The sequence below is a fragment of the Ahaetulla prasina genome, chromosome 2, assembly GCF_028640845.1.
Source record: "Ahaetulla prasina isolate Xishuangbanna chromosome 2, ASM2864084v1, whole genome shotgun sequence".
Classification (NCBI taxonomy): Eukaryota; Metazoa; Chordata; class Lepidosauria; order Squamata; family Colubridae; genus Ahaetulla; species Ahaetulla prasina.
In genome coordinates, this window is record NC_080540.1 from 178904845 (window position 1) to 178932303 (window position 27459).

The 27459-nt window shown below is 39.7% G+C and overlaps 1 protein-coding gene and 1 long non-coding RNA gene across 6 annotated transcripts in view; one reads left to right on the forward strand and one right to left on the reverse strand.

Moving 5' to 3' along the window:
- Window positions 1–18932, reverse strand: part of TYK2 (tyrosine kinase 2) — a 42703-nt gene extending 23771 nt beyond the window's left edge. For 3 of the 5 annotated variants that reach the window (XM_058168627.1, XM_058168624.1, XM_058168628.1), the window contains exons 1-6: window positions 18586–18719; window positions 15241–15441; window positions 14391–14514; window positions 2072–2225; window positions 881–1044; window positions 154–535 (exon numbers count right to left, since the gene is read on the reverse strand). In XM_058168627.1, coding sequence (XP_058024610.1) covers window positions 154–535; window positions 881–1044; window positions 2072–2225; window positions 14391–14514; window positions 15241–15427 — 1011 coding nt within the window. In that variant the 5' untranslated portion in view covers window positions 15428–15441; window positions 18586–18719. Of the gene's footprint in view, window positions 1–153; window positions 536–880; window positions 1045–2071; window positions 2226–14390; window positions 14515–15240; window positions 15442–15914; window positions 16189–18585; window positions 18720–18803 lie in introns of those variants that run through there. The other 2 variants (XM_058168626.1, XM_058168625.1) reach the window with 2 other exon arrangements.
- LOC131190998 (uncharacterized) lies at window positions 18913–23993 on the forward strand. Its single transcript, XR_009153394.1, has 3 exons — window positions 18913–19052; window positions 20234–22071; window positions 23283–23993. It is a non-coding gene; the product is annotated as an uncharacterized LOC131190998 (long non-coding RNA).
- The last annotated feature ends 3466 nt before the right edge of the window (window positions 23994–27459 follow it).

Below are 27459 nucleotides of genomic sequence, written 5' to 3' on the forward strand. Positions count from 1 at the left end.
TGGCTTTAATCACCTGGTCACATCTGCTATTTTGATATTGTTAACCAACTTGCCCACCTATGTGTGTCTCAGTGTGTGTGTCTCCCACAATGTATGGGAATAATATGCTGAATCTCCAGAGTTACATGAAGACAAATCCACAAATAATCCTACCTCAGCAGGGATAGGCCGCCACTGAATCCCATTAATGCCTGTGATCAAGACTTCATGTGTGACAGGCCTGCTACCATGAGAAGAATACGAGTTCTCCAGATCTGTATGACCACCATTGATATAAAGTGGCACCTTTTCACCCTCCGAAATGGTTTCCAGTGAAACAGCTGCAAAGAGCTCAGTCCCAAAACGTGGAGCCAAGTTTTCCAAAGTAGCTAAGTATTTGTGCATGAGATCCTGTTCTGTAAGTTTACCAGTGCTCAATGTGTGCTGCTGGAAACGCTGCAAGAATTTTTTGAAAACATTCTTCATGCGGAACCTGGTCAAAGAATTGTTCTGCTGAATCTGTTGGCAAAAGGACCGTGGGATGCACTCTTTGAAACTGCAAAGGACATAGACAAATTGGTACCAAAAGCAGTTTTCATAGGTATGAATATGTTTCTTCAGTAAAACAAATGACAAAGTTAGAAAGATACATAAACTGATAATACATTCCATCTAATCTCCCCCAACATCAAATGATTACTGGAAACTGGACTGTTGTTGAATTGGCCCACACACATACAAAACTCCTTTCAGTAGCAATGTGCAAGTTGAAGAATGTAAGTTTTATGATACTGTTTTTATTTCAATAATTAATATTCACAATTCTTTAAAAATAAATTTTGGACCACATGATTAAAAAGCACATTAAACAAAGATGCAGTTTCATAAATAATGACAATACCTTGTTTTCTCTGCCACCTCCTCAAGAGAAATGCCTTTCTTCAGTGCAAGATGACATAGGTGGAGGACAGCCATCCCCAGGCTCTCATTTTTAAATTGGTGAATTTCCTGCTCAGTATGTAGGTCTTTTAAGGAGGCAATATCATTGATGAAGTCGTATTTCCCCTAATAAAGAATAATCCAAAATAATATGAAGAAAAGAATTCTCCAAAATAGTAGATCTGAGATTTAGCTGCTTGGGAATTATTTCTCTTACTGGGGATCAAACTAAAATATTGCTGAAGATTGGCATAGCAATTTTACATAGGAAAATCATTTTTTGTTATACAAAATACTAAACTTTGCTGCAAAAAAAATAAGAATGATTGCATAATGTGTAACTGTAAAGAGAAAAAACTGCTAGGAATGAAGCCCCAAAGAGAAAGGAATAGTTAAAAAGAGAACAAAGAAAATGAATACAAATGTTAACGGAAATTTTGGGATAAAACTGAGGTAGGTGAGTGCTACAATGCTATTTCAGATATTTCTATGAGAATGGTAGTGAGATGTTCAATAGAACAATAGTAATGCATTCTTGGATTGACTTTGTATCATAGCCTACCCTGAAAAGGAACAGGTCCACCACCAGCTCCACCACCATCTACCTTGTGGCCGCAGAACCACAACCAGCAGACAGAATGGGCAGGTGACTGGCTGCTCAAGCTCTTAAGTAGGGCTTATTTTGGGGGGTAGGGCTTATATTAGGCGCATGCATAAAAAGCTATGCCAGGGTTTATTTTTAGGGTAGGTCTTATTTTGGGGAAAACAGGGTAGATTTTAGCAAGACTTTCATATTGGACATGTATTCTTCACATTTACAATATAAAGTAATACTCTATCCCAGGGAGAATCAGATTATTTGAGTTTTACTGTCTGTACAAAATGTAGGTCAGCATGCTTACTTTTCTGGCTCTAATTTGATAGGTATCCTGATTCATCACAATCTTATTTCATACAGCTTGGTTTTTCCTGTACAATATTTTGTGCAATCACCATTTTTATTTATTCTTGTTTATGCAGTCTTGCCATTCCAACATTTTGTGGCGTTTACTTCCAGTTACTTTCTCCTGAACTACAATCTAGTCTAAAACAATGCTCCAGATATATATTAGGCTTAATCCAAATGGATGAACTATTAAAAGAAATGCCATACTTGCTCAAAGAGATAGGCAAATGATGATTTATCCAAGATGGCATTGCCTTGTTCACTCCTATATGATCTGTCCTCTGAGTCAGCTGAGCGAGGAATACTGCGATATATGGCTGGCTCCTTGTCATTTGTCCCATGCCAGTTTCGGAAATAATATCTGTATGAACAACAGTAAAGTATCAAAAGCTTGTTGATCAAAAGGTTGGCAGTTCAGCGGTTCAAATCCCTAGTGCTGCATAACAGGGTGAGCTCCCATTACTTGTCCCAGCTTCTGCCAACCTAGCAGTTTTGAAAGCATGTAAAAATGCAAGTAGGAAAAATAGGGACCACCTTTGGTGGGAAGGTAACAGCATTCCGTGCGCCTTTGGCGTTGAGTCATGCCGGCCACATGATCACGGAGACATCTTTGGACAGCGCTGGCTCTTTGGCTTTGAAATAGAGATAAGCACCGCCCCCTAGAATCGGGAATGACTAGCACATATGTGCGAGGGGAACCTTTACCTTTACCTTTACCTTTAATAATATCAGTCCAATGGGTCTACAAAGAAGTCTATAGCATTAATATGAAATATTAGTCATTATTACAAATATAGAACCATCTGCATGTCATATTTATCAACATTATTCATAAAATCATATAATATTAATTTACTTATTCTCATTCATAAACCTGTAACCTGCCTAAATCTCAACAGTCTTAGGCCAAATCATAGAATAGGAAGGGACCTGCGTGGTCAAGTCCAACCCCCTACATGTCTCAGGAGTCACTACATCATCCCCAGTAGATGGCTAAAAATATGTTGAATGAGATCCAATAATTGTTACAAATAAAGCTCCCTTGAGTCCTTCTGATTTCTGATCACATATGTCTAAACATTAATAATAACTTTAACAGGATCTGTACAGTTTTACATTTTGCAATATTTTAAATGTAACCACTTTAAAATAATATCAAGAGAGATAAGTGGCAAAGTGATTAACAGCACGAGTGAACTAGCAATGAACACATTTGTAGTATCAAGCAGCCTTAGTTAGACCCCCTAACAGCAATATGAGATAGTCTACTGCTAGAAGTGTTCCAATATCAGGGGTTGCCACAAAGAAGAGGGAGTCAAAGCACCTGAGGGTAGAACAAGAAGCAATGGGTGGAAACTAATCAAGGAGAGAAGCAACTTAGAACTAAGGAGAAATTTCCTGACAGTTAGAACAATCAATAAGTGGAACAACTTGCCTCCAGAAGTAGTGAATGCTCCAACACTGGAAGTTTTTAAGAAGATGTTGGATTCCCATTTGTCTGAAGTGGAGTAGGGTTTCCTGCCTAAGCAGGGAGTTGGATTAGAAGACCTCCAAGGTCCCTTCTAACTCTTTTATTCTATTCTATCTATTCTATTCTAGAAGAATAAAGAATATCTAAATGTGAGCACTTAAAACAGTGGTATATGAATGCTAATATTGTCAATTATCATTCTAAGTAATAACAAAAGAACAGTGACATGGTTCTCAAGGATTAACTCAATTGATAGCTAATATGCATTTCTCAAAAGTCCTGATCAAAGCCATCTTAATATATTACTGCCCTGAACAAACAATACTGATGTCTTCTAAGAGTTTAACTAAGGCTCCTTGTTAAAAAATCAGTACACTGCCTGTATACAAATGTACTAGGGAAACCTAAGGCAGCACACAGGTCCTATAGACAATGCTTTAAATAGCTAGCTCTCTTAGCTACTTCTCATAGCTACTGATGTGAAATATTGTAGTTCTGGCAAATTGATATCAATTGACTTTAATTCAATTGTCTCCAAGAGTAGCAGGAGAGGAATGAATGCCAACGACTCATTCTTCTGCATCCTCAGTGCTGTAAGAGTTATTTTTCTGAATAGCTTGCCTATAAATATAACCTCAGTAGGCATAAGGCGAACAATGTACCTTTACCTTTTCAAGGTTTACCTTCAATTGAGTGCACTAAGTTAAAGCTACTAACTAGACCTACACTGCAAAATTCTAGACAATCACTAGATGAAAGTAAAGAGATACAACTCTAGTGATGATGATGATGATCTGGATCTGGAGATTTGGATGATCTGGAAGTAGATTTAGTAACAGAACCTGTGTCATGGTCAGATCATTTTCTCCTTCGCCTGGACTTTCGGACCGCCACCCACCACCGCAGGGAGACGGAACCAATGCGTTGGTACCGTCCCAGGCGCCTGATGGACTCTGAGAGGTTCCTGACAGAGCTTGGGCCATTCCCTGAGGATCTGGCCCACGGCACGGCTGAAGAACTAGTTGTGGCCTGGGAACAGGCCGCGGCTGGGGCTTTGGACCGTGTCGTGCCTTTGCGGCCTCTGACCCGGCGTAGATCTCAACTGGCCCCTTGGTTTTCCGAGGGGCTGAGGGAGATGAAACGCCGGAGAAGACGCCTAGAGAGTTCCTGGAGGTCCAGCCGTTCTGAAGCTGACCGGACACTAGTTAGGTCTTATTCTAAGGCCTATCTAGTGGCACTGAGGGAGGTGAAGCGTTCCTACGTTTCCACCCCCACTGCGTCGGCAGATAACCGCCCGGCCGCCCTGTTTCGGGTGACCCGCTCTCTCATCAGGAAGCGCGGGATGACCCCTTACAGGGACGTGCCGAGGAGATTAGTGGTTATCTATACGATAAAATCGTTCAGCTTCAGGATGGTTTGGACCAAAATTGGGATGATCCAAGTGAGAGGGCGGAGACGCGTCTTGTTAAGATTGTTTGGGATGAGTTTGACCCTGTGGCTCTCGAGGACGTGGACAGGTTGTTGCGGAGGTTGCACGCCACCACACGTTTACTGGACCCGTGCCCCTCCTGCTTGGTGCTGGATACACAGGAGGTGACACGAGGCTGGCTCCGGGGGATTATAAATGCTTCCTTGTTGGAAGGGGTTTTCCCTGCCGCCTTGAAAGAGGTGGTGGTGAGACCCCTCCTCAAGAAGCCTGCCCTGGACCCAGCTATTTTGGGAAATTATCGTCCGGTCTCCAACCTTCGCTTTGTTGCGAAGGTTGTAGAGAGTGTGGTGGCATGGCAACTACCCCAATACCTGGATGAAGCTATCTATCTAGACCCGTTCCAGTCCGGCTTCCGGCCCGGATATAGTACTGAGATAACTTTGGTCGCGTTGGTGGATGATCTCTGGAGGGCCAGAGACAGGGGTTGTTCCTCTGCCCTGGTCCTATTGCATCTCTCAGCGGCTTTTGATACCATCGACCATGGTATCTTGCTGCACCGGTGGAGAGTTTGGGAGTGGGAGGCACCGTTTATCGGTGGTTCTCCTCCTATCTCTCTGACGGTCACAGACGGTGTTGACAGGGGGGCAGAGATCGACCGCGAGGCGCCTTACTTGTGGGGTGCCACAGGGGTCGATTCTCTCGCCTCTCCTGTTTAACATCTATATGAAGCCGCTGGGCGAGATCATCAGTGGCTTTGGGGTGAGATATCAACTGTACGCTGACGACACGCAGCTGTACTTCTCCACCCCGGGCCACCCCAACGAAGCTGTCGAAGTGCTGTCCCGGTGCTTGGAAACCGTACGGGTCTAGATGGGGAGAAACAGGCTCAAGCTCAATCCCTCCAAGACGGAGTGGCTGTGGATGCCGGCACCCCGGTACAGTCAGCTGCAGCTGCAGCTGACTGTTGGGGGCGAGTCACTAGCCCCAATGGAAAGGTTGCGCAACTTGGGTGTTCTCCTGGATGGACGGCTGTCGTTTGAAGATCATTTGACGACCGTCTCCAGAAGAGCTTTTTACCAGGTTCGCCTGGTTCGCCAGTTGCGCCCCTTCCTTGACCGGGATGCCTTATGCACGGTCACTCATGCTCTTGTTACCTCTCGCTTTGATTATTGCAATGCTCTCTACATGGGGCTCCCCTTGAAGTGCACTCGGAGGCTTCAGTTAGTTCAGAATGTAGCTGCGCGGGTGATAGAGGGAGCTGCACACAGCTCCCATGTAACATCACTCCTGCGCAGGCTGCACTGGCTGCCTGTGGTCTTTCGGGTGCACTTAAAGGTTTTGGTTACTACCTTTAAAGCGCTCCATGGCTTAGGGCCTGGGTACTTACGGGACCGCCTACTGTTACCTCACGCCTCCCACCGACCCGTACGCTCACAGAGAGGGACTTTTCAGGGTGCCGTCCGCCAAGCAATGTCGGCTGGTGGCCCCCAGGGGAAGATCCTTCTCTGTGGGGGCTCCTACCCTCTGGAACGAACTTCCCCCTAGATTACGCCAATTGCCTGATCTTCGGTCCTTTTGCCACGAGCTGAAAACGAATTTATTTATTCGCGCGGGACTGGCTTAAATTTTAAATTTTAAATATCAATTTTAACTGGGATTGAATTAATTTATATGAATTTTAAGGGTTTTTAGGTTTAAATGTTTTAAATCTCTGCCAATTATATAATAAGTTTTTTAATTTTTGTTTTAGTTGTACACTGTTATTGTTTTATATTGGCTGTAAACCGCCCTGAGTCCTTCGGGAGAAGGGCGGTATAAAAATCTAATAAATAAATAAATAAATAAATAAATAAATAAATAAATAAATAAATAAATAAATAAATAAATAAATAAATAAATAAATAAATAATGATAATAATAATGTTAAGAAAATACTTGGTCGATATCTAGGATGCTGGCAGCAACCCGTATCAACCATCAGTGCCAGTTAATATTTGTGATACATTTTTAAATGTTCAGTTGGCTGAGTTTCATGTTTAATGAATAAAAGTTTATAATTATCATCATCTGAAACTTAGATGCCACTGACTCCCTGCGACTCTAGTTGGGTGGTTGTTACAAACATTTCTAACAGTAAAAAATACTAAAAAGACAAAAATAGCATAAAACAAAAGAACAAAAAATAGCAAAGGAAGCATTCCCCCCACCATCAAACTGAAGCAGATTTCCTCTTTCCTTTTCCTTCTCACCATAATAGCTGTAGCATAAATTCTGAGAATGTGAAGTGGTCTGATATCACTTTATCCAGATTAACAAATATTATTAAAAGGCATAAACTTTCATGAAGTTGAGCTAATTTCATCAGATGTATGAAATGCCTAAAATGATGTAGGATTTAAATTGGGATAAGGGACAAGGGAAGAGAGGGAAGATTTACTGCATTCTCTATTACGGTCTTCTTAAAAGAGTTTTCTTGTTCAAAATGCAGCCTCAATATACCAGATAATTGTGAAAATTAGGTTACAGTTATACTGAAGGAAAGACAAGCTAAGAACTAACTCTAAGAACAACTCCAAATCTCAACCAACAAATGCTCTGACTTACACATTGGAAAAAAGAATCAGAACATAAAATACAAGCTAAGTGGACATGACCTTGTAGATGACCCTCAGTCTGTCAAGGACCTTAGAGTACTCATATCAAATGATCTAAGTGCCAAAGCCCACTGTAACAATATGGCCAAAAAGGCATTAAGAGTTGTAAACCTAATCTTGCGTAGTTTCTTCTCCAGTAAGATTACACTACTAACCAGAGTATACAAAACTTTTGCTAGACCAATTCTCGAATACAGCTCATCTGTCTGGAATCCATACTGCATATCGGACATTAATACAATTGAGCGCGTCCAGAAATATTTCACAAGAAGAGTCCTCCGCTCCTCTGCTCGTAACAAAATACCTTATGCCACCAGACTTGAAATTCTGGGTTTAGAAAATTTAGAATTACGCTGCCTTCGGTATGACCTGAGCATAGCTCATAAAATCATCTGCTGCAATGCCATACCTGTCAATGATTACTTCAGCTTCAACCACAACAATACATGAGCACACAATAGATACAAACTTAAAATGAACTGCTCCAAACTCGATTGCAGAAAATATTACTTCAGTAACAGAGTTGTTAATGCCTGGAATGCACTACCAGACTCTGTGGTCTCATCCCCAAACCCCCAAAACATTAACCTAAGACTGTCTACTGTTGACTTCATCCCATTCCTAAGAGGTCTGTAAGGGGCGTGCATAAGAGCACCAGCATGCCTACCATCCCTATCCTAATATTCCCTTTAATTGTATTCATTTTATGTATTCAATTCATGCTTATACTTATGTATATTATTATTATTATTATTATTATTATTATTATTATTATTATTATTATTATTATTATTATTATTACTGTTGTTGTTTCGATTTCTATACCGCCCTTCTCCCAAAGGACTCAGGGCGGTTTACAGTCAAAGTAAAATCAATTAATACAAAGGAAAATTTAGACTTGATTGAAGAACTTAAAACCAATATGTTCTGATTCTTTTTTCCAATTAAAACCCCACTAGGCCAGTCCTGCACGGTGAAACAGAAATGTTTTCAGCTCGCGTCGAAAGGTCCGAAGATCAGGGAGTTGACGGATACCTGGTGGTAGCGTGTTCCAGAGGGTTGGTGCCCCCACAGAGAAGGCCCTCCCCCTGGGTGTCGCCAGCTGACATTGACTGGCCGACGGCACCCCAAGGAGAACCTCCCTATGGAGCGCACTGGTCGATGGGAGATCGCCAGTAGCAGCAGGCGGTCCCGTAAGTAACCCGGTCCTATGCCATGGAGCGCTTTAAAGGTGGTAACTAACACCTTGAATTGCACCCGAAAGACCACCGGAAGCCAGTGCAGCCTGCGCAGGAGAGGTGTTATATGGCTCTATCACCCGCGCGGCCGCGTTCTGAACTAATTGAAGTCTTCGGGTGCTCTTCAAGGGAAGCCCCATGTAGAGAGCATTGCAGTAGTCCAGACGGGAAGTGACAAGGGCGTGAGTGACTGTGCACAAGGAATCACAAGGAATATTAGAATTATCTAATATGTACTCGACAAAATAAATAAATAAAATAAACAAACTGTGCTCTTGATTCAGAAGAGCAAATAAAAACACTATTTTTCATTCTGTACAATGCTTTCAGGAAGAAATAGCTAATTCTATCAAAACGTGGTCAAACCACATTGACCAAGAAACACATAAATGCAAGACTGCTATGAAACGAAAGCTCCAGTAGAGTTTGATGGGAGTTTTTCATTATTATACCAATGGCCTACTTTTCAGTCACTGAACATTATAATTTTATACAAAACTTTATTATTCGGTACAACTTTAAAACATTACTGACCAAATATATATGTACTTAGTACTTCTGTAAGAAAGGAGAATTATGGTTTTTGAATACAAATGCATAATATTCTTGGCACTCAGAATACACAAAGCAATTAAAACTCATGTCATAGTTCTGCAATAAAGTATTATTCAATCCCAATCATTTCACTATATTTCAAATAAAAATAATACCTCAGGAGCTTTGATGTCATAAACATGTTTTGAAGAAAGCCATTTTATTACAATTTTGGAAAGCCTGATGGGTTATACTCAAATCAGATTTCCTTAGACAAATTACTTGACTTAATATGAAAAAGAAAGGCCTGTAACAAAATACTGCAGAATAATCTCATTTCTAAAAATGTATTTAGCATTAATAAAAACAAAATTACCTCAAATTAAATGACTCAAACCGCAAGAAGTCTGTATTTAATCCTGATTGCAACAGTTAAATATCTTTTTAAAAAAGACTTCCAACCATCTTCAAGAAAGTCTAAGGAATAGACTTCCAACCATCTTCAAGAAAACAATTCAATGAACAACAGAACCAGTGGCTCCTTTAAAATTCATTAAGGTTGCTTGAAGTAAAATATTTATTTCAGCTTTGGTCAAATAAACCAATTTTATATTCCTTCCATTTACATCTAACAATCTTAATCTTTAGTCCATTCAAGTAATGTCATAAAATGTTATTTCTTTTTCATTTCTTTTGTTACCTTCTGACAAAATTCATCCAGACCTCTTTTGTAAATTCAGTATAAAAGAATGATCCAAGTCACCCTTATGGTTTATTATTTATAATTCTCTTGATTTTTAAAACATCAACTGATACCTTTTTTATGATCAATACAACAATACAATACAACAATACAACAACAGTTTTAAAGAAAGGATGGATTGCTGTTTTTGAATACCAATTAAGTATTGATGATGATCATTAATACCTCATAATTAAACCAGTCGACCTTATTTATCCAGAAAAACATTTTGGGTTCAATCTTTCTGTAATGGGCAATAAGAATAACCTTGAGGAACAGGAGAAAGAACTGCAACCAAGATGATAAGACAAAAGAATTGTGAGGCAAAAATGTACTTTGAGAAACTACCTCAGACTTGACCCTTGCTAGTTCTCATGAAGAGAAAAGGAGGGAGGGGGAGACACATTCAGACTTGCAAGATTCTGTTATTGTAAACTTTCCTAGTACAGGAAACTTTGAAGAGTTAGCATCTTCACATGAGGGTCTTTATCACATTTGCTACCTTATTTGCATCTTCAGAAACATTAATAAATTCCTTAAGGAAGTCATAAAACGAAATCCAATGAACATTACGATAACCTATTGAACTCAGATCAGAATGAAGATTTTAGTAGCAAATATTTCAAGAGAAATAAGCACAATATAGACAGAACCTAACAGATTGAAAGTTGGGCATGCTGGCTCATTTATCTGCACAGATTTCCTAAACACAATTCAATTGTGGGAATCCTTGGTGCTCTCAGAACTTAGTTGCTTACTTGTAGGTGTTTTGTTACCTAACTAGGTAAAATCTTCAATACTATAAAGGAATGGGGTTTGCTCTCTATTTATATACACAAATGTTACTATTATGTTACTAGAGAACATCAGTTAACAGTTGAAAACACAATGTATTTTCACAATACAGGGACTCTCATTTCAATTGGGAAACTGTGAGCATCCTAGATCAAGCTAAATTCCAAAATGCTAGGGAATGCTGGGAATCTTGGCACTCAGATAAATGAAACATCAACAAACATCTAGAGATAAACAATATTTTCATATCAGTCAAAAGAGATAATTAAAAAAATAAAAAGAAATAAAAAAGACCAGAACGCTGCCTCTCCAGTAATCCAAAGAAGCAGGGATTAACAGCAGCATTAACACCAGACAAACAATTAAGCAATATACAATACTTTAATCAAGGAATTGTCAACTCACACAAACAATTAAGCAGTAAACAATAGCCAAATCATACCAAGGAGAAAACCACACTTCCACTAACAATGACATGGCAAACTACTATATATATTACTCCCCAACCCATATAGTGCCTCACAGTTCCCCTCGTACCAGGGGTGAAATGTAAAATTTGTTACTACCGGTTCTGTGGGTGTGGCTTGGTGGTGTGGGGGTTAATGTGACTGGGTAGGCGTGGCCAACTTTTTTTTTTCTTTTAAAAGCATTTTTTCTACCACCTCTTCTGCTGAACAGCTTGTAGAAAACATGATTTTAAACGGTTCTGATGATCAGGCAACTCAGCTGGAATCGCTTTTCGGCAAAAGAAAAAATGCTTTTAAAAGTAAAAAAAAAAACCCTCTGATGATCGCGCAACTCAGCTGGGGTGGGGGAGCAGGGATTTTTGCTATCGGTTCTCCGAACCACCCACCGCCATCGCTACCAGATCGGGCGATCCGGCCCAAACCAGGAACATTTCACCCCTGCCTCATACCCTCCCCAACCCACAGTGCCTCTCATGCACCCCTCACATCTTTTCCAATCCTCTCTTGCACCTTTGTGCATGCTCCCTATGTACCTTCTCCCAACATACTTAGGTGCCTCACATTCACACTCACTCACTTCCCCAACTGCCAGCATCCACTTCCCCAACTGCCAGCATCCACTTATGGGCCAAGAACTTGCAATTTCCTGCCAACTTCCAGAACAGAACACAATAGGAAGGGACCTTAGAGGTCTTCTAGTCCCTCCTCTACTATTTGAATGACAAAGTTGCCAGGTAGTCTCCTACGGAATCTGTTTGATCTCCCATTTGATGCAAAGTTTGGAAGTCAGTGTTTAATGTCAGAGTTTCTCCACTGACTTTAGTTGTGGGAAGCCAGCAAGAAGTCACTTCGCTTAATGACTATGGGATTCAGTTAATGATAGCAACCATCTACCAGGGATTTACATTAGCTGGGTTTCAGGAGGCAGGCCTTCTCTGCTGCGATGCCTGCCTGACGGAACATTCTCTTCCACCAAAGTCAGGTTAGTTCCATTCCTATCATCATTCTGGACATTTCTGGAGATTTATTTATGTCACTGGATCTGATGATACCAGGGAAATAGACACATGTTTAGAGGGCTCCCTTGTGGTTGATCTTTTACTCTTTCCATGTGATTTGTATATTTTAATTTTTAATAGTGTTTTTTATTTTTATTAATTACTTTTTATACTTTTATGCTGCTCAAGAGTCACTTCTTATTAGCTACCCTAATCTCATACAAATGGGATAAATGAATAAAATAAGAACCAGGGCTGCAGAGACTGCAGCTGCTAAGCAATGTGGTCATGCTTTATAACATCACTAGCTGGACACCCGTGCTTCACTATGAAACTATGTGATGGGGCTTGATAAATTGACAGTTAAAGTTTGAAAATTAATGAGTAGTTACAATCGACTTTTCCTCTCCCCTTCCTTCCCTCAGCCTTGCCCCACAGAAGCCTATCCTATCGCCCTTCTCTTCCTCAGCCTTGCCCCACAGAAATCTCCCCTATCCTATCCCCTGCTTGCTGCTGTGAAAGTAAAACTGAAAGTGAAACTCCTCTCCTCTGCTTGTGTTTTGCATTTGGAACAGATTTCTTTTCAGGTGGGAAGGGGGAGTAGAACTCCTTAGCATCAGAGGGCTGTTTGGAAAGTAAAACAGCATTTGCTGTATGAGCAAGAAGGAGACAGGAAGGAGCCTGGCCGTGGCTTAGCTCAAGTGTTCTGTATTAAAGCTCCTTGCTGCTGTGAAAGTAAAACTGAAAGTGAAACTCCTCTCTTCTGTTTGTGTTTTGCCTTTGGAACAGAATTCTTTTCAGATGGGGAGGGGGAGTAGAATGCCTTAGCATCAGAGCATGTTAATTATAATATAGGAAATACTGATTGTCCAATGGTCATTTCGAAAAATCCTTTCTTAGTGAGCACCTAGAAGCCAAGAGGAACACAGGTGACAAATTTCAAGTTTGTAGGCTTTACGGTTCTGGAGATTTTGTGATTACGGTGTGAGTGGTTTTCACTTTTATATATATAGACTTAGCGCCAGCAATCCTGATCCCAATTGCTCTCGTAAGTCAAGGACTGTATGTATAGCCAAACTCCATACCCCTCCAAAATCCAGTAAGTCCACAAGAGAAACAATCTATCCTGGAAAAATATTCTTTGCTTTCTATTCATATGTTAATGATAATAGTCTGACCACAATGAAGTTCTCATCATAATTGTAGTTTGTAGTTATTGTAGTTTGTAGGTTATCAAGCTGACTGATGCAACTTGGAATATTACATCACTACTATATGTAATAGGTACACAGTGTAGATTACAAAAATCTGCAATAGATTCAGCACTACATATCTGATGATGTAAGAATTATTTCAAGGTGTAATGGTTAAGTTAAAAATCTCAGATCCTTCAAAATCAGCCCATTTCCTTGTTTTAACCTTGCCAGCACTCCAGTTAATTTATAGATTTACAGTATAATAATCAATAAGTCAGAAGATAATTAAAGACAGAAACATTTTTTCAGTATTGGTTCACTTTCTAATTAATATTTACATATCACAGTATACTGTTCCACCACAATTCTATTTGCTTATCACAGTGATTTAAGCTATTAAGAAATAAAATATATTTCACCATTTACTCTCATATATGAGCATAACAAAAATTCCCCTTTCAGAGTTTGAAAGCAGAATACACAAAATAAAAGTACACCCACAAGATTAACTGTATGGAACTATGACATTTAGACTGTTCATCAGGTTGTAAATGATGATGCAATATATCTAGGGTATTTAGAAAGCTTTTAGCTCTCTCATTCTACCCTTTAAGGGTCTATCTGCTTTATTACTAAATTCTACAACAACTAGAACTTCACTTAACTGAAATTATCTTTGAAAGGTAGAATAAGGATTAATGTATGTTGTCATATATATAAATCAGTAGTTCCATAACTTCTTACAGACTGAAGAACAAAAGTTATTGTCACTTTATTCTTCCTTAAAAAGACTGGAAACTGCTTATCAATTACTACTGCAGCTCCTTAAATTTAATTAATAATTTGATTAAATACATTAAAAGAAAGGCAGCACATTACAATTATACACATTCTCAAATAGTTTCAACAAAAATATTTTAATAGCAACTATTCTGAGATTATAACCCCAAATGTAAAGGCAAAACAAAGTGGAACACACATGGAAGCAAAGAATATTCCTACCTCATACGAAAATGCAAAGTGATCTTGATGTCACTATCAACATCAAAGACATAGTTGGGAGGGAACCAAAGTTTTGTCTCTGGGTCATAGAGTGCAAACAGACTGCAGCAGGTTGGTGTGATTCCTATGAAAAATAAAAAAAATACAGAGAAATGAGAAACTCTTCAGATATGTCATCAAATCATACTGAACACAATCCTAGAAATCACTTCATAATTTTACTGGTTGACACCAAAGGCTTACCTAGTCCAGGATCCAGCGTCTCATAGTTATCAACCAGAACCCCCAAAGCAGGATATCAGTACAGCAGTCCTCTCTTTCTAACTTTCTGGTTATTGACTAGTAGGCACTGATTAATGAACTCATAGGGAATAAAACTATGGAATTCCTTGACTGAAACTGCCCAAATTGTTGCACAATGGTTCACCTTGTGGAAACAAATGCCATAAACTAAGCTTTGCAGTCTTAAAATGCAAATAGATTTAGAATTTTTAACAAATAAAATGTTTGATTTTCTCTATTTGAATTTCCTGCTGTTCAGCAGCATTGGATTATCCTGGGTCCTTGCAAGAAAAATAACTTTTTTTATATCATATTTTAGATAGACAGACAGACAGTGTGTGTGTGTAAAGGCTACTCTAATAACCAAAGGAAAAATTGAATGCACATTAACTACAACAAAAGCTTTTATCTACAAAAGGTAGCTCTTCTTCTTTCTAAGAAACAAGCAATCTCTTTCGGCCATATTTTTCTAAATTATAAATTGAAAGGATATTTATCAAAAGAATAGGGGCTACACATATCTACCACAAACAGAGGTTTAGATAAGTCAAAACCTAGTGGTTCTTACCTATCTTCTGTGCAATATCACTGCAGATCTCTTCAGCACAAGGAGTCCCTTTGGTGTATGTATGGTATTGTTCCTCTGCCTCACCCTTCCAGTGCAAGAATATCCTCAGACCTCCAGCAGGTGAAAAATAGCACCTCTCCATGCCTGATTCACTGTGTTTTATTGCAGAGTGGCAGAGAGGCATCATGCTAATGTTCAATCCTTAGTTGAGGAAATCATAAAAACATCATTTAGAAAATTTGAAACATTTGCAAGGGCAAATAATTATAAGGAAACCACCTCTATTACAGATCACAATTATTCTCAAAATATTAAATGAGCCACTACCTGGTTATCAAAAAAAAAATTGCCTATTTCATTTATCTTAGAGAGGAACTCAAGTCCAAGGTCAATACATTTGGGTGGATTACCTAAATATACACTCTGATAGCCAGCATGGTGGTAAGTCTTATACATTTCCTTCACACACACAAAAAACCCACCATTTTTTTCTTTTTGCACACAGTACAGGAAGTTACAGAGAAAAAAATGGGTGGAGTGAATATTTATCTCCTCTCTTAAAAAAATAGACATGTTACTATCTCAAGATGCAAGATGGTATTATTCTTAAAAAATGCCTTATTCTTATGCGGCTGATGGAACTTTTAGAGATACTATTTCTAAGTGAAACTTACCAGGTATTATTCCTTGGATGTTACCAGAATGAAATAACGTTTTACTAGTGGCAACCAGATACTATTTTCTAGGCTCTTACTTAAAAATTCAGAAGAATCACGCTGGTAAATTTAGCCATGTGATCAAAATTAAGAAATCTGTACCAAATAATAGCATTATAGCTTCCAGATTTATATTTTTCAGCTGAAATCCTAAAAGTGAACAGAATCATAGATTCTGGATTCTTATTTTCCTAGAAAAAAGATATTTCAGAAATCAGCATAAACAATAACCAATACAATATTAGCTCAAGCATCCAATCATTCAAGCAATCATGATAGTTACATTTAATAAAAACAATTATTATTGCATCATTAATACTGGGAAGAACAGAATTCTGCCCATACGCTCAGCTGCTTCTCTCTGGTTCTGCCTCCCAATTAAAAAAAAAACTGATTGGTTATAAAACAATAGAAACAACCAAAATTAAAAATCACAGTAATTCGAGTCCAGGACACTCACAAACTCATAACTAAACATGAAATGAATTCATTCACACTATTACAGCCCCAACCTTGATAGCAAAACCAGGTTTTTGGTGCCTAGAGCAGGGGTGTCAAACTGGCCGCCAACGGACCAGATGCATCATGCACAGGCCATGCCCACCCCAGCTCCATGGAAAAAAACATTGCAATACTTCACATGACAGCAACGTGATGTGGCACATTTGACCCCGTGGCCTAGAGTATCTGCCAGCAGTATCTGGGCACATCTGATTCGGGGGGGGGGGGAATGAAAGACAGGTACCATGGCAGAAAAGATTATCCTCTTGTGTCTCAACAGGTGACTCTCTTGTGAATGTGACCCATAGCATTCATCTCATGCTCATTGAACAGGAGCTGTGTGTCTAGGAGGACCATTCCCCAATTATGTACAAGATCTATCTGAGGCTACAGTGCAATCCCATCCAGAACAAATGATGGAAGGTTCCCAGAATCAGGAGGCTCTAAAACCCAAAGCCACTCAGTGTTATTAGAGTTGAGCCAAAGCCTATTGTTTCCCATCCAGATCTTCAGACACCAAGACATAACCTCCACAGCACCACAGCATGACCCAAGTGAAGATACATAACTGGATACTATCTGCATACTGATTGCATGCTTGATCACATAGCATCTTCTCTGACTAGAACTGTTGCACCTACCCAGCAAACTGATAAATTAACTGATAGAGTTCATCAAGTTACGCTTAAGGAGATCGTAACATACTACGGTATAAACAAAAATCTCACCAATCCTTCTATATCCAGCTTATTAAGACTTTTCCTGGTTCTCCTGATTTGGGATTAAGTACTGATTTAAGATAACACTTTCTGTCCTTCTTGATCCAAGCTATATAAGTGTATCTATGCTGAATTATGGTATTTCTGTTCCTTAAAAATGTAAGCACTCTCCCCACTGTTTTGTGCAAGCTACATTTTGCTATCCTCCAGAGAAGCCTGCTGGCTAAGCATACAAGTAAGGAAGAACAGAAATGTTAGCTAATGCATTAGCATAAATAAGGAATAAGCTTATTCTTTATTTTATGTAAATCCATTTTGTGAATATATTTAAATGTATAAAACTTATTTTTAAAGTTTAAACATATTTTATTTTATCACCCTTATGCCCTATCCTTCTGGCATTCCTAATATGAGGCAGAATACTAAGGAGGCAAGTCCAGGTGTCCCTCATTAAAATTTAGTCTTTCAATCAGCTCACTATTTTGCCTGCAATACAGAGATAGTACTGTTTGTAAAGACTGTTGTATACTTGTAAAGCATGCCTCTGTAAACTAATTTACAGTGTTGTTACACTATCATTTGAATAAATGTACCAATACTTCTGATTCAAGTCTATGTATTTTATGATCTCTAATCTTTAGAAAAACTTTGTTTTTCATAATCTTTTTTTCTGCTTGCTCATAAGAACTGCTTCGCTGAATCAATCCAAAAACTCATCTGAGAAAATAATTCAAATAGTAGGCAGAAATATCTCTGCAAATAGTTTTTTTAAAGGCTACTTAATCTATAGTCAGACACCTATCACAGACACCTATCACAAATTTAACTTGATTACTTTTTGAACTGTAAACATTAAAGCTAAAAGTAAAATATAATAAGTTATTCAAATTAACAGCCATCATCTTGGAAGTCTATGTGGTTGTTAAAAGTAAACAATGACTGAATGGCAATATCAATTAATTGTAAATTATATTTTTGCATAATTAAAAAAATAAATTTAAAACTGTCAAACATTTACACGTTTAAAGAACGGCTGGTTTCTTCGCCATCCCATGCTTTGTGGTACGACAATATTTTTGTTATTATCAGCGATTTCACAGCCCCATTTTACAAGTTCGAAACATGCCCTCCACACGGCTCCGTATCAGCAAATGACAGCTGGCTGAAACTGGACAGACCTTCTCCCTCATCCTCCCCCGTCTGTTCCTCGGGCATTTGGTTCAAAGCCCCATTTTCTAAAGTCGTTTCAGTCGTAGCCTCTCTCGGCGCCCCCGTCAATTCCGGACTTCTCGCACCCGCGGCGCGCCATTTCCTCCAGAGCCACCCGTCCGCTCCTCTATTCTCCCGGCCCCACCACTAGGTCCGTGCAGCCTCCACGTGCCAAGTGTCCCGGCCCAACCGCTACCTACCTCAGAGGCAGCAGGAGGAGGAGAAGCCCGCCGCTCCTTTCAATAAACCAAAGAGAAGCAGCTCCAGCCGCTTCCCTCCCTGTCCGTCTGTCTGGCTTGCGAAACCAAGACAAACCTTATTATTGGCTTCATGAGACAATTTCCCTCATTGGTTCGTCTTCTGCCCCACTCCCTCCTTCCCCCTATCAGGCTACGCCGTAAAGTTAAACTCGGCCCACCTTGGAGGCTCGTGATTGGAAGCTTTAAAGACGATTGGCTTCCCAAGTGCGCGAAGGAGTCTGGATTTAGCGCTGCGTGCTTCGTGCCTTCTGTCTCTACCCGCCCCTGCAAGCTAGACGGTCGCAACGCCTGAGCCCGTCGGCCGCTGAGTTACTGCATGGCTGAAAGAAAGAGGCCCGTCTCCCAAGCATTGCAGTCCGAAGGCCCAAGCGACAACCACCACGCGAGCGATCTGAAAGAAGCCTCAGGTTAGTGTCAATGTTTACGGCATATCGGCTCCGAAAGGGCCAGAGTAGCGTGCATTCACGTTGTCTCCAATCCTTTGTTTGCTGCAATCTGGATTTGCAGCAAGCAAAGGGGTAGCAGACACGTGAATGCACTCTAGTCTGGCGTCTCAAAAAACCGAGTTCCTCCCCTCCGCCCTTTCTGGATTTTCGAGCCTTTCTGGCTGGGAAGGATCCGCATTCTCTGGCAGCGAAAATGCTTCCTGTACATGAGAGCGGGGATTTTTCCTTCTCCCGGATTTTCGCTCCCAGGCTGTTTAATTTTCTTTAAAGTTTACTTGATGTAGAATGGGAAGGATCCGCATACTGATACTGATGTAATTTATACATATTGTTTGAATCGTGATATTTTTTCTACTTGAACAATACCATTTTATTTTTGTGATATTTTTGTCTTGCCACAATTGGCTTATCTTTTACATACATTCCTTTTTCTTTCGATTCTAATGATTGCCTACTCTTTATTCTCTACTATCCTCTGATGATTGTAGTAATATGTTATAAAACTTTGCGTTCTTTATTACATGTGCTTGCTTGTGTGGAAAGAAATATCCATTGGTTCAGTTCCAAGGAAGACACTGGAGACAAAATGAATTGGAAAGATGGTTTAATGTTGAAGCAGAACCACATGGAGTTGTGGAGGGGGGGTATACAAAATACTTCATTATTCTAGGATGGGTGGTTGCTAACTTTCTACATGGCTTAATAGCTTTGCCCTGTGTTGGATCTTGAATGAGGGCTAATCCTACCATTCTGCCTTTGTTTCAAAATATCCTGTCTTGAATGGATAATCAAATCTGCATTTCCAAAAGGTGGCCTCATCGGGTTTGGTTTCTGAACAGGCTGGTCCAATCTTTCTTAATGGGCACAAAATATCTGCTGGGGCTATTTAGAAAGTGGGGGTTGCCTTCTGCCTCTAAAAAATGCCTCTCCATTTCTCCCTTTGGGAAATATAATATTCTTCCCTTTTTTAAAATATTCCTTAAAGTATTTCATTCTTCTGGGGGGGTGGTGGCTTTCCACACTTGGTTATTGATGCACACCCTTTTCAATAAGTTTTTGTACAATATCTTGTAATCTTCAATAAGCGGTAATGTCCGTAAATAAATATATTAAAATAAAACATTTTAATTCTTTTTTTGCAGAAGCAACCCTTAAAAGGATGAAAAGGCAACAGAGTTTGACAGATTTTTTCAATAAGAAACCAAATATGGAATCAGTTGTATCAGAATTGGCCTTGGATGCTACAAAACAGTCCCAAGCACAACCACTCCAATTTGCAGAAAGCAGCAAGATGAATGAAAATGATTTAAATACTACTTGTAAAGTATTTAAGACAGTTTATGGCCTGGCAAAAAAATGTAGACCATTTTCAGATATAGAAAGCGTGATAGAATTGCAAATGGAATAGATATGGGAACAGGATTGCATTCATGTAAAACTGCAGTGAAAATAGCTGATTTCATTGTAAAAGAAATTAAAACCGAAATGTTTACTAGCATTATTGAACATAATCTGAAAATTTGTTTGATTATTGATGAAGAATCAACAATAGCTTGTAAACCAGTTGTGATAGTTTTCGTAAAAGTTGAGGATTCTGAGGACCCACCAACAATTTTTGTTGAGCTTGTTGAATTGGAAAAACAAGATGCAGAGACAATGTATACTTCAGTTATGGAAAGTTTAAATAATGTTGGGTTTACTAAGAACTACCTAGAAAAAATTTAATAGGATTTTGATCTGATGGTGCCAGTGTTCTGCTCGGAAGAAAATCTGGAGTGAGTACTAGGATAGCAAAAGAGTTTCCAAACATCATCATATGGCACTGTTTAAACCATCGTCTCCATCTTGTTTTAGATGTTTCGATAAAGGAAATAGAAGTAAATCATTTTAAAATATTTATTGATAAGATAAATACTCTTTTTAAACTACCCTTGAAGTTCCAATTTGAACTTAATGAAATACCCGAAGAACTTGAACTTGAAATTATAAATATTGGTCCAGTTTTGGGACGAAGATGGTCTGCCTGTAGTTTAAGGTTAGCCCTAGCTGTGTGGCGCGCTTATCCAGCGCTACATCATTTTTATTCAAATGAAAAGAACTTCAGTATGGCTGCCCGTCTTGAAAATATATATTTATAACGGATTTGGCATTGATGATTGATATTTTAAATGAAATTTATCTTCTTTCAAATGCGCTGCAAGCAAGAAATATAGACATAATAAAGGCTGACAAACCTGTGCTAAGATCTATTAAAGCATTTCAAATGCTTGGAAAGGCAAAGGGTCCATACGAAAAAAAAATTGATGAATTAATTATTTCAGAGGCCTTCAGAAATATAAAATTTGTAGAAAATAATCAATTTGTCGGGCTTCCTCGGGAAAGACTTTTAGAAACCATCGTAATAAATTTGCAGAAAAGACTAATGGATTGTGGACATTTAAAAGCAAGTTGTAGCCAATTTCAAGATAGGAATAAATTACAATTTCTCAATTTTTTGGAGCCAGGTTCCTGGAATATTGAAAAAGTACTAGTTCCATGGAAAGCAGCTGAAGAACAATTGCTTGTATTTAATGACATTTTTCATTACCAAATTGATATTAATGATTATCGAGATTTTGTGGGAAATGTTTTACGAAATTCCCAGAATTATGCAATTCCTGAAAGTGTTCAAAGAGCTAAAAATATCGTCAGAACAATTGCTATAAGTTCAGCACACGTGGAAAAGGTTTTTTCAAAGATGAACATAATATATTCAGCGGAAACACATCACTTAACTCCTTCTAATATATCAAACATTCTAACCATTAGTGTAATCGGTCTACCTCTAGAGGACTGGGATCCTATTCCTACCGTAAAAAAATGGCTAAGGATAAATCAGATGATGATGCTCTGACAAATGCAAAGGAAATTGCAAATGAGGACGCCAATCAAGAAAGAATATGGAAATACCTTACGTAACAGTTTTATTGTTTTTTGCCAGGTATTTAATGTTTTTTCATTCATATTTTAAAACTCATAACACAATCTAGTTTCACGGACCTCTTATTCTTGTTTAAGTGTTAAATGCATGAGATAAAAAACTACCTTTGGGTATACCTTTTTTTATATTTAAAACGGTCTTTAGGGCAGAGAACCAGTTGTTAAATTATATATACAGTACACCCTCTATCACGATTGTGTTTTAATGCATTACCTAAAATGTAAATTAGCAATCTTTAGGATAAATTTGCCACGCAAATAGTAGACAGCATCAGCTGATGTTTAGAACATGCTACCCTTATTGAAAATAGCTCAGCAATGGGGAATGGAGTTGAGCCCTCCCCTTTTCATTCCAGCGTTGGTTGTCAAATTCTTTGAATGGTCTGGTCAGAGAACCCAATACCAAAATCAATATATAGGAGAATGATGGGGTAGAATTGGTTCACTGGATGAAACACAAGTAATCAGATATTTTTAGGATGAACTGGAATCTGTTCACCAAATGACATCTGATGTACCCAATCCTAAACAGCACACTCTTTAGGTTTAAGGTAACCCCATGTCTGTATATCAAAGGAGAAGTGCTGTCCACAGAAATCTTAACAACCTGAAGGCAGTGTGTCCATAACGTTGATCCTCTTGTCCGTGGCAGTTAATAATAATAGAAATTTTACCTGTGCAATGGATTAGGGTTAGTTTTTAGGGTTACTTATCTGAAAAATATAGATGCTTGAATAGGCGCACAGATGCAATAAGAAACACCAACATAAAGATAAGCAGAATTTTGTTCTATTCTATTCTATACACATTTGGCAGTCATTAAGATTGAAACAAGACTAGGAACATCGTTATGAGATGGGCACCCAGTAAACAAACAAACATTGCCTTGCATAAGTCCTTAAACAAAGCTGCCTTCAGCTTAGGACAAATTGAAAATCTTGCCAACTGTTAGTAACTATTTATGCGGCAATTTAGTATTCACAACCCTTCCTATGCATTCGTTTAGTAATCCTTGAAATATTTAACAGTTGGCTTAAAGCCACTCCTGAAAATGAAAGCTAGGGTAAGAAGAAACCTAATACATTTTTATTCATGTAGTAGCTAGTTACTATCTGAGCTCAGATTTATTTATTTATTTATAAACTCCATTATGTTTATAAGTAATTCAAGATGGTGAATACATACTATACTCCTTTCTTCTATTTTCCACAGAGGACAAGGTGCCAGATACAGAAGTCCTCTCCAGAGCAGGCCTGCCAGAACATCATATCCCTAAGCAGCTTCTCTAGGGGTGAGCTGTCTCAAGGAAAGCGATACAAACACGCTGAAAGCCTCTCTGAAGTATCTGGATATCCACACCACCTCTGGGGAAACCCTGTCACAAGATCATTCGACAAGGTGCATGTTGATCCACCAAGGCTGCCAGACATTTGAAGACAGAACAACAACCATAGCACAAGAGAAGCGAGCACTCCACAAAGCCAGAGCTGCAAATGCTGCTACAATGGTCGACACACATAGGCCTTACCAGCCACCTGCGGACACACTGTGGACAGCCCACAACCTGTTAGATGTCAGTGTCCTCTTTGAAAGTGATGGATGAAATCATTTTCCACACAACAAGAACAACTCTGAGGTGAATTGGAAGAGAATGACTGGCCCAAAGCTAACTAACCAGCTTTCATACCTAAGCTGGGACTAGAACTCACAGTCTCCTAGCTTCTAGCCTAGTGCCGTAACTACTAGACCAAATTGGCTTTCAGGATTTGTAAACATCGTATTTACTTAGTTACCAAGTACAACTACTTATCTAAAGTTTTTAGATTAGATCAAATTTAGTGGTGTATATTTTTATTTCTGCTTTCTCTGTTATTCTTTCTGTCTTTCGGAATAAATTTAGATTATTGCAAAGAGCTTTTGTAATTGTGACATAAGAGATGCTGCTTTTGTATCATACAATTCATGTGGGTGTAAAGGGAACACACAACAGTCAATAAAGGGCATTTGTGTGGGAAACTATACAAACACTGGGAACAGATTCAAGAGCACAAGATCTTAGCTGAGATGACCCCAAGCCAAAAATGCCTGAAAACAAAGCAAACAAACGTGGGAAAGGATTATGGCCCCACATAGGCACTCAAAAAGATTGTGTGGCATAGTTAGACAATGAGAAACTTACTGTTCCAGAGGCATACATTAATCCTTGATATAAATTATAAACATTTCAAAGGAGGCACTGATTTTAACATACATAGCCTCAAACTATTCCGTTCCATAAGCAGCATAATACAGACCACAGAAAAAGAAGTATGAAATAGGATGAAGAAATTAAAGGCATGAGATAGGAGCAAGGAAACTAAGCTGTATCTGCAAACCATCCTTGCTTATACAATCTTTCATAGGTTGCCTTTTAAATCTTCACCTTGTTTCACAATTCAGTACTATCCAATCACAACTTTCCCAGTTTTAATATTCACTCTTCCTATGTTTGTTCTGTAATTGTAATTCATCCTCATCTATTCCCACTGCCATTCTTTTTCATAATTTATGTCTTTATTTAAATAATTTCATAGTTTAAGAGTCAAAACATTTAGCGGCTGTTTCTCATAGATGTTCTAGTAATTTCAGTCTGCTTAATCTTTGTAATATACCAAATCAGTTTCTGTGCTTTAAGTCAGGGCTCACCAACCTTTTGGACCTCAGGGACCACTAAATTCATAATTTTAAATCCCGCGGACCACTAAAATGATCTGCCTAATGACCGGCTGGGTGGGTGTGGCAAGGTGGGCATGTGACTGGGTGGGCATGGCCAACTCAATGTCACTCACATCGAGGGGCACTTTGCCAGCTTCTACTCGCCACTCCTCACCTCCGCACCCGGGCTCCTTAGGACCCCAACAGGAAGCAGTTGCTGGAGCCAAGCAGCCACCATGAGAAAGAGTTGACAAAACAGCTCAGTTCAAATTGGATCTGACCGAGAAGAAAACTCAGCAGAAGCACCTCACTGAGGACTACAAGCATAGGCTTTCCAAACGGAATACCTGAGGGAGTACAAGGCCAGGTACCACCCCCTGGAGGCTCAGCGGGCTGAGATGGTCAGCCAGTTCCAGGCCATGATGCAATCCCACTGGAACAAGGCCCTCTGGCTCTTTGCCACCAGCGGCACTTCCTTCCAGCCTTCGCCCAAAACCCCACATCAGGAGGCTGAAGTAGACCCCAAGTCGGAATTTCTGCCCCCCTCTGACCTGCACAAAAAGATCCTGAAGGGGGAGACTGCAGCAACACAAGCGTCCCAGGGGCTGAAGTTTGAGAACCCCTGATTTAATGCAGTATTAAAAAATGCAAATAATTTTTCTGTGGACCACCAAAATTTTCTCAGGGACCACCTGTTGGTGACCACTGCTTTAAGTAGAATAACTCTGCTCTTGCAATGTGTCTATAAGTGGTTGCCCTTGAAAACCACTCAGAAGCGTCCACTGATGCAGAAAGCAGGGGTATGGGCAGTAGTGAGCATGCTCTGTAAGGTGCACTGGTACTAGTTTGCTTGTAGGTGTGATTCAGAGAGCTAGTTATAAACTACAAAGCCCTCCATGGCATGGGTCCTAGTTGTCTGAGTGATCAGTTATCTCTTGGAGTGTCTGCTCAGCCAGCATGGGCCCATAGGATTGGACTGCTCTGGATCCCTTCCCTTAAATCCTATGATGTTTTGGAATTGATGAAATGTGCCTCTTCAGTTGTAACACCTGCCCTGTGGATTAAGATTTTCCCTGAAATCCCATCTGATTGCATTCTGGAAGGCTTAAAAACCTGGTGGTTCTCCCAGACCTTTGTAGGCAAATTGTGTTTGCCTATGTTTTAAGTTGCTCATTGGATTTAGCATCTTCCTTTTTATTTTTCTTCATTATTAATAGTAGCAAAAATCTTGACCGCCTGACTACTTTTTCCCTTCCTTCTTTGATATAATGAATATAATGAATTAGAGTAATGTCCTAAAAATACATTTTCTTTTCATTTCAGCCATAATATAGTTCTGCAGAGGGTTTTTTCTCCTTCCTCCAAGGCCTGTCCCAGTCAAGCCTTACTCTGTGGGGTACTTCAGTGCTCTGCTCATTTCCTCCCCCCTCCCAATTTTAACATCTATATGAAGCCATTGGGGGAGGTCATCTGTCAGTTTGGAAACAGGTATCAATATGCCAGATGATGTCCAGCTATACATTTCCGGCCTTGGCTTGTCAAGTTCTTTTGCAATGTCTGAAGGTTATGAGGGTCTGGATGGGGAAGAAAAGGTGGTGGCTCAACCTTGCCTAGTAGTTATTGCTTTCGGGGAATCCCAGATCCAGGAGTTGCCGTTTCCACCTATGGTTTTGGATGGGGTGGCACTACTTGCTACACAATCTGGGCGTTCTCTTGGATTCATAGCTGCTGTTCAAAGAGCAGGTAGTAGCTGGGACTAGGAATCTTTACACAACTGTGTCTTGTCAATAGCTGCTCCATGTTTTAGATGAGGAGGCCCTGTTTAGGGTCACTCACACTTTAGTCAGATCCCAATTGGACTATTACAACATGTTTTATATGGTGATGTCCTCTGAAGCTTCAATTGATCTGGAACACAATGATGTGGGTAATTATGTGCATATCATGTTATGCCTGTGTAACATTCCTGCTCCATTAACTGCACTGGCTCCTGATTCAAGGTGCTGGTGATTACCTTTAAAGCTGCTTAAGCAGGGAGTTGGACTAGAACAGGGATATCAAACTCAGATTTGGTCCGCAGGGTTGCTTAAATCTGGCCCGCAGGGTCGACATGGAAACATCAAAAGACCAACCTGCAGTGCCTCTGCCAGCCAAAACAAATGCGTGTTGGCCAGGGCGAACGGGTGGGGGAGGGCCAGCTGAGGAGAAAAGCTGGAGGTAAATGGGCAGAGCTGGAAGCCTGGAGGAGAAGAAGACAAAGCCTCGGTGCTTCTGGCTGGATCGCAGGGGCTGGGGGCTTTGGGGGAGGTGCTGCAACCAAATGACCTCAGGCCCTTGTTAGCAGAAGGCAGAGGAGTTGGTGGATGGCTGGAAGAAGATGACTTTGTGTCGGAATGGTCAAAAATTTGGCAACTCCAAATCTCAACTAACAAATGCTCTATCTTACACTTTGGAAAAAAGAATCAGAACACTAAATACAAGCTTGATGGACATTACCTTGTAGATGACCCTCACTCATCCTCACAGGTCACGTCAAAGACCTCCCTCACCCTCACAGGTCACGTCAAAGACCTTGGAGTTTTCATATCAAATGATCTAAGCGCCAAAGCCCACTGCAACTACATCGCCAAAAAGGCTTTAAGAGTTGTAAACCTAATCTTGCGTAGCTTCCTCTCCAGAAAGATTACACTACTAA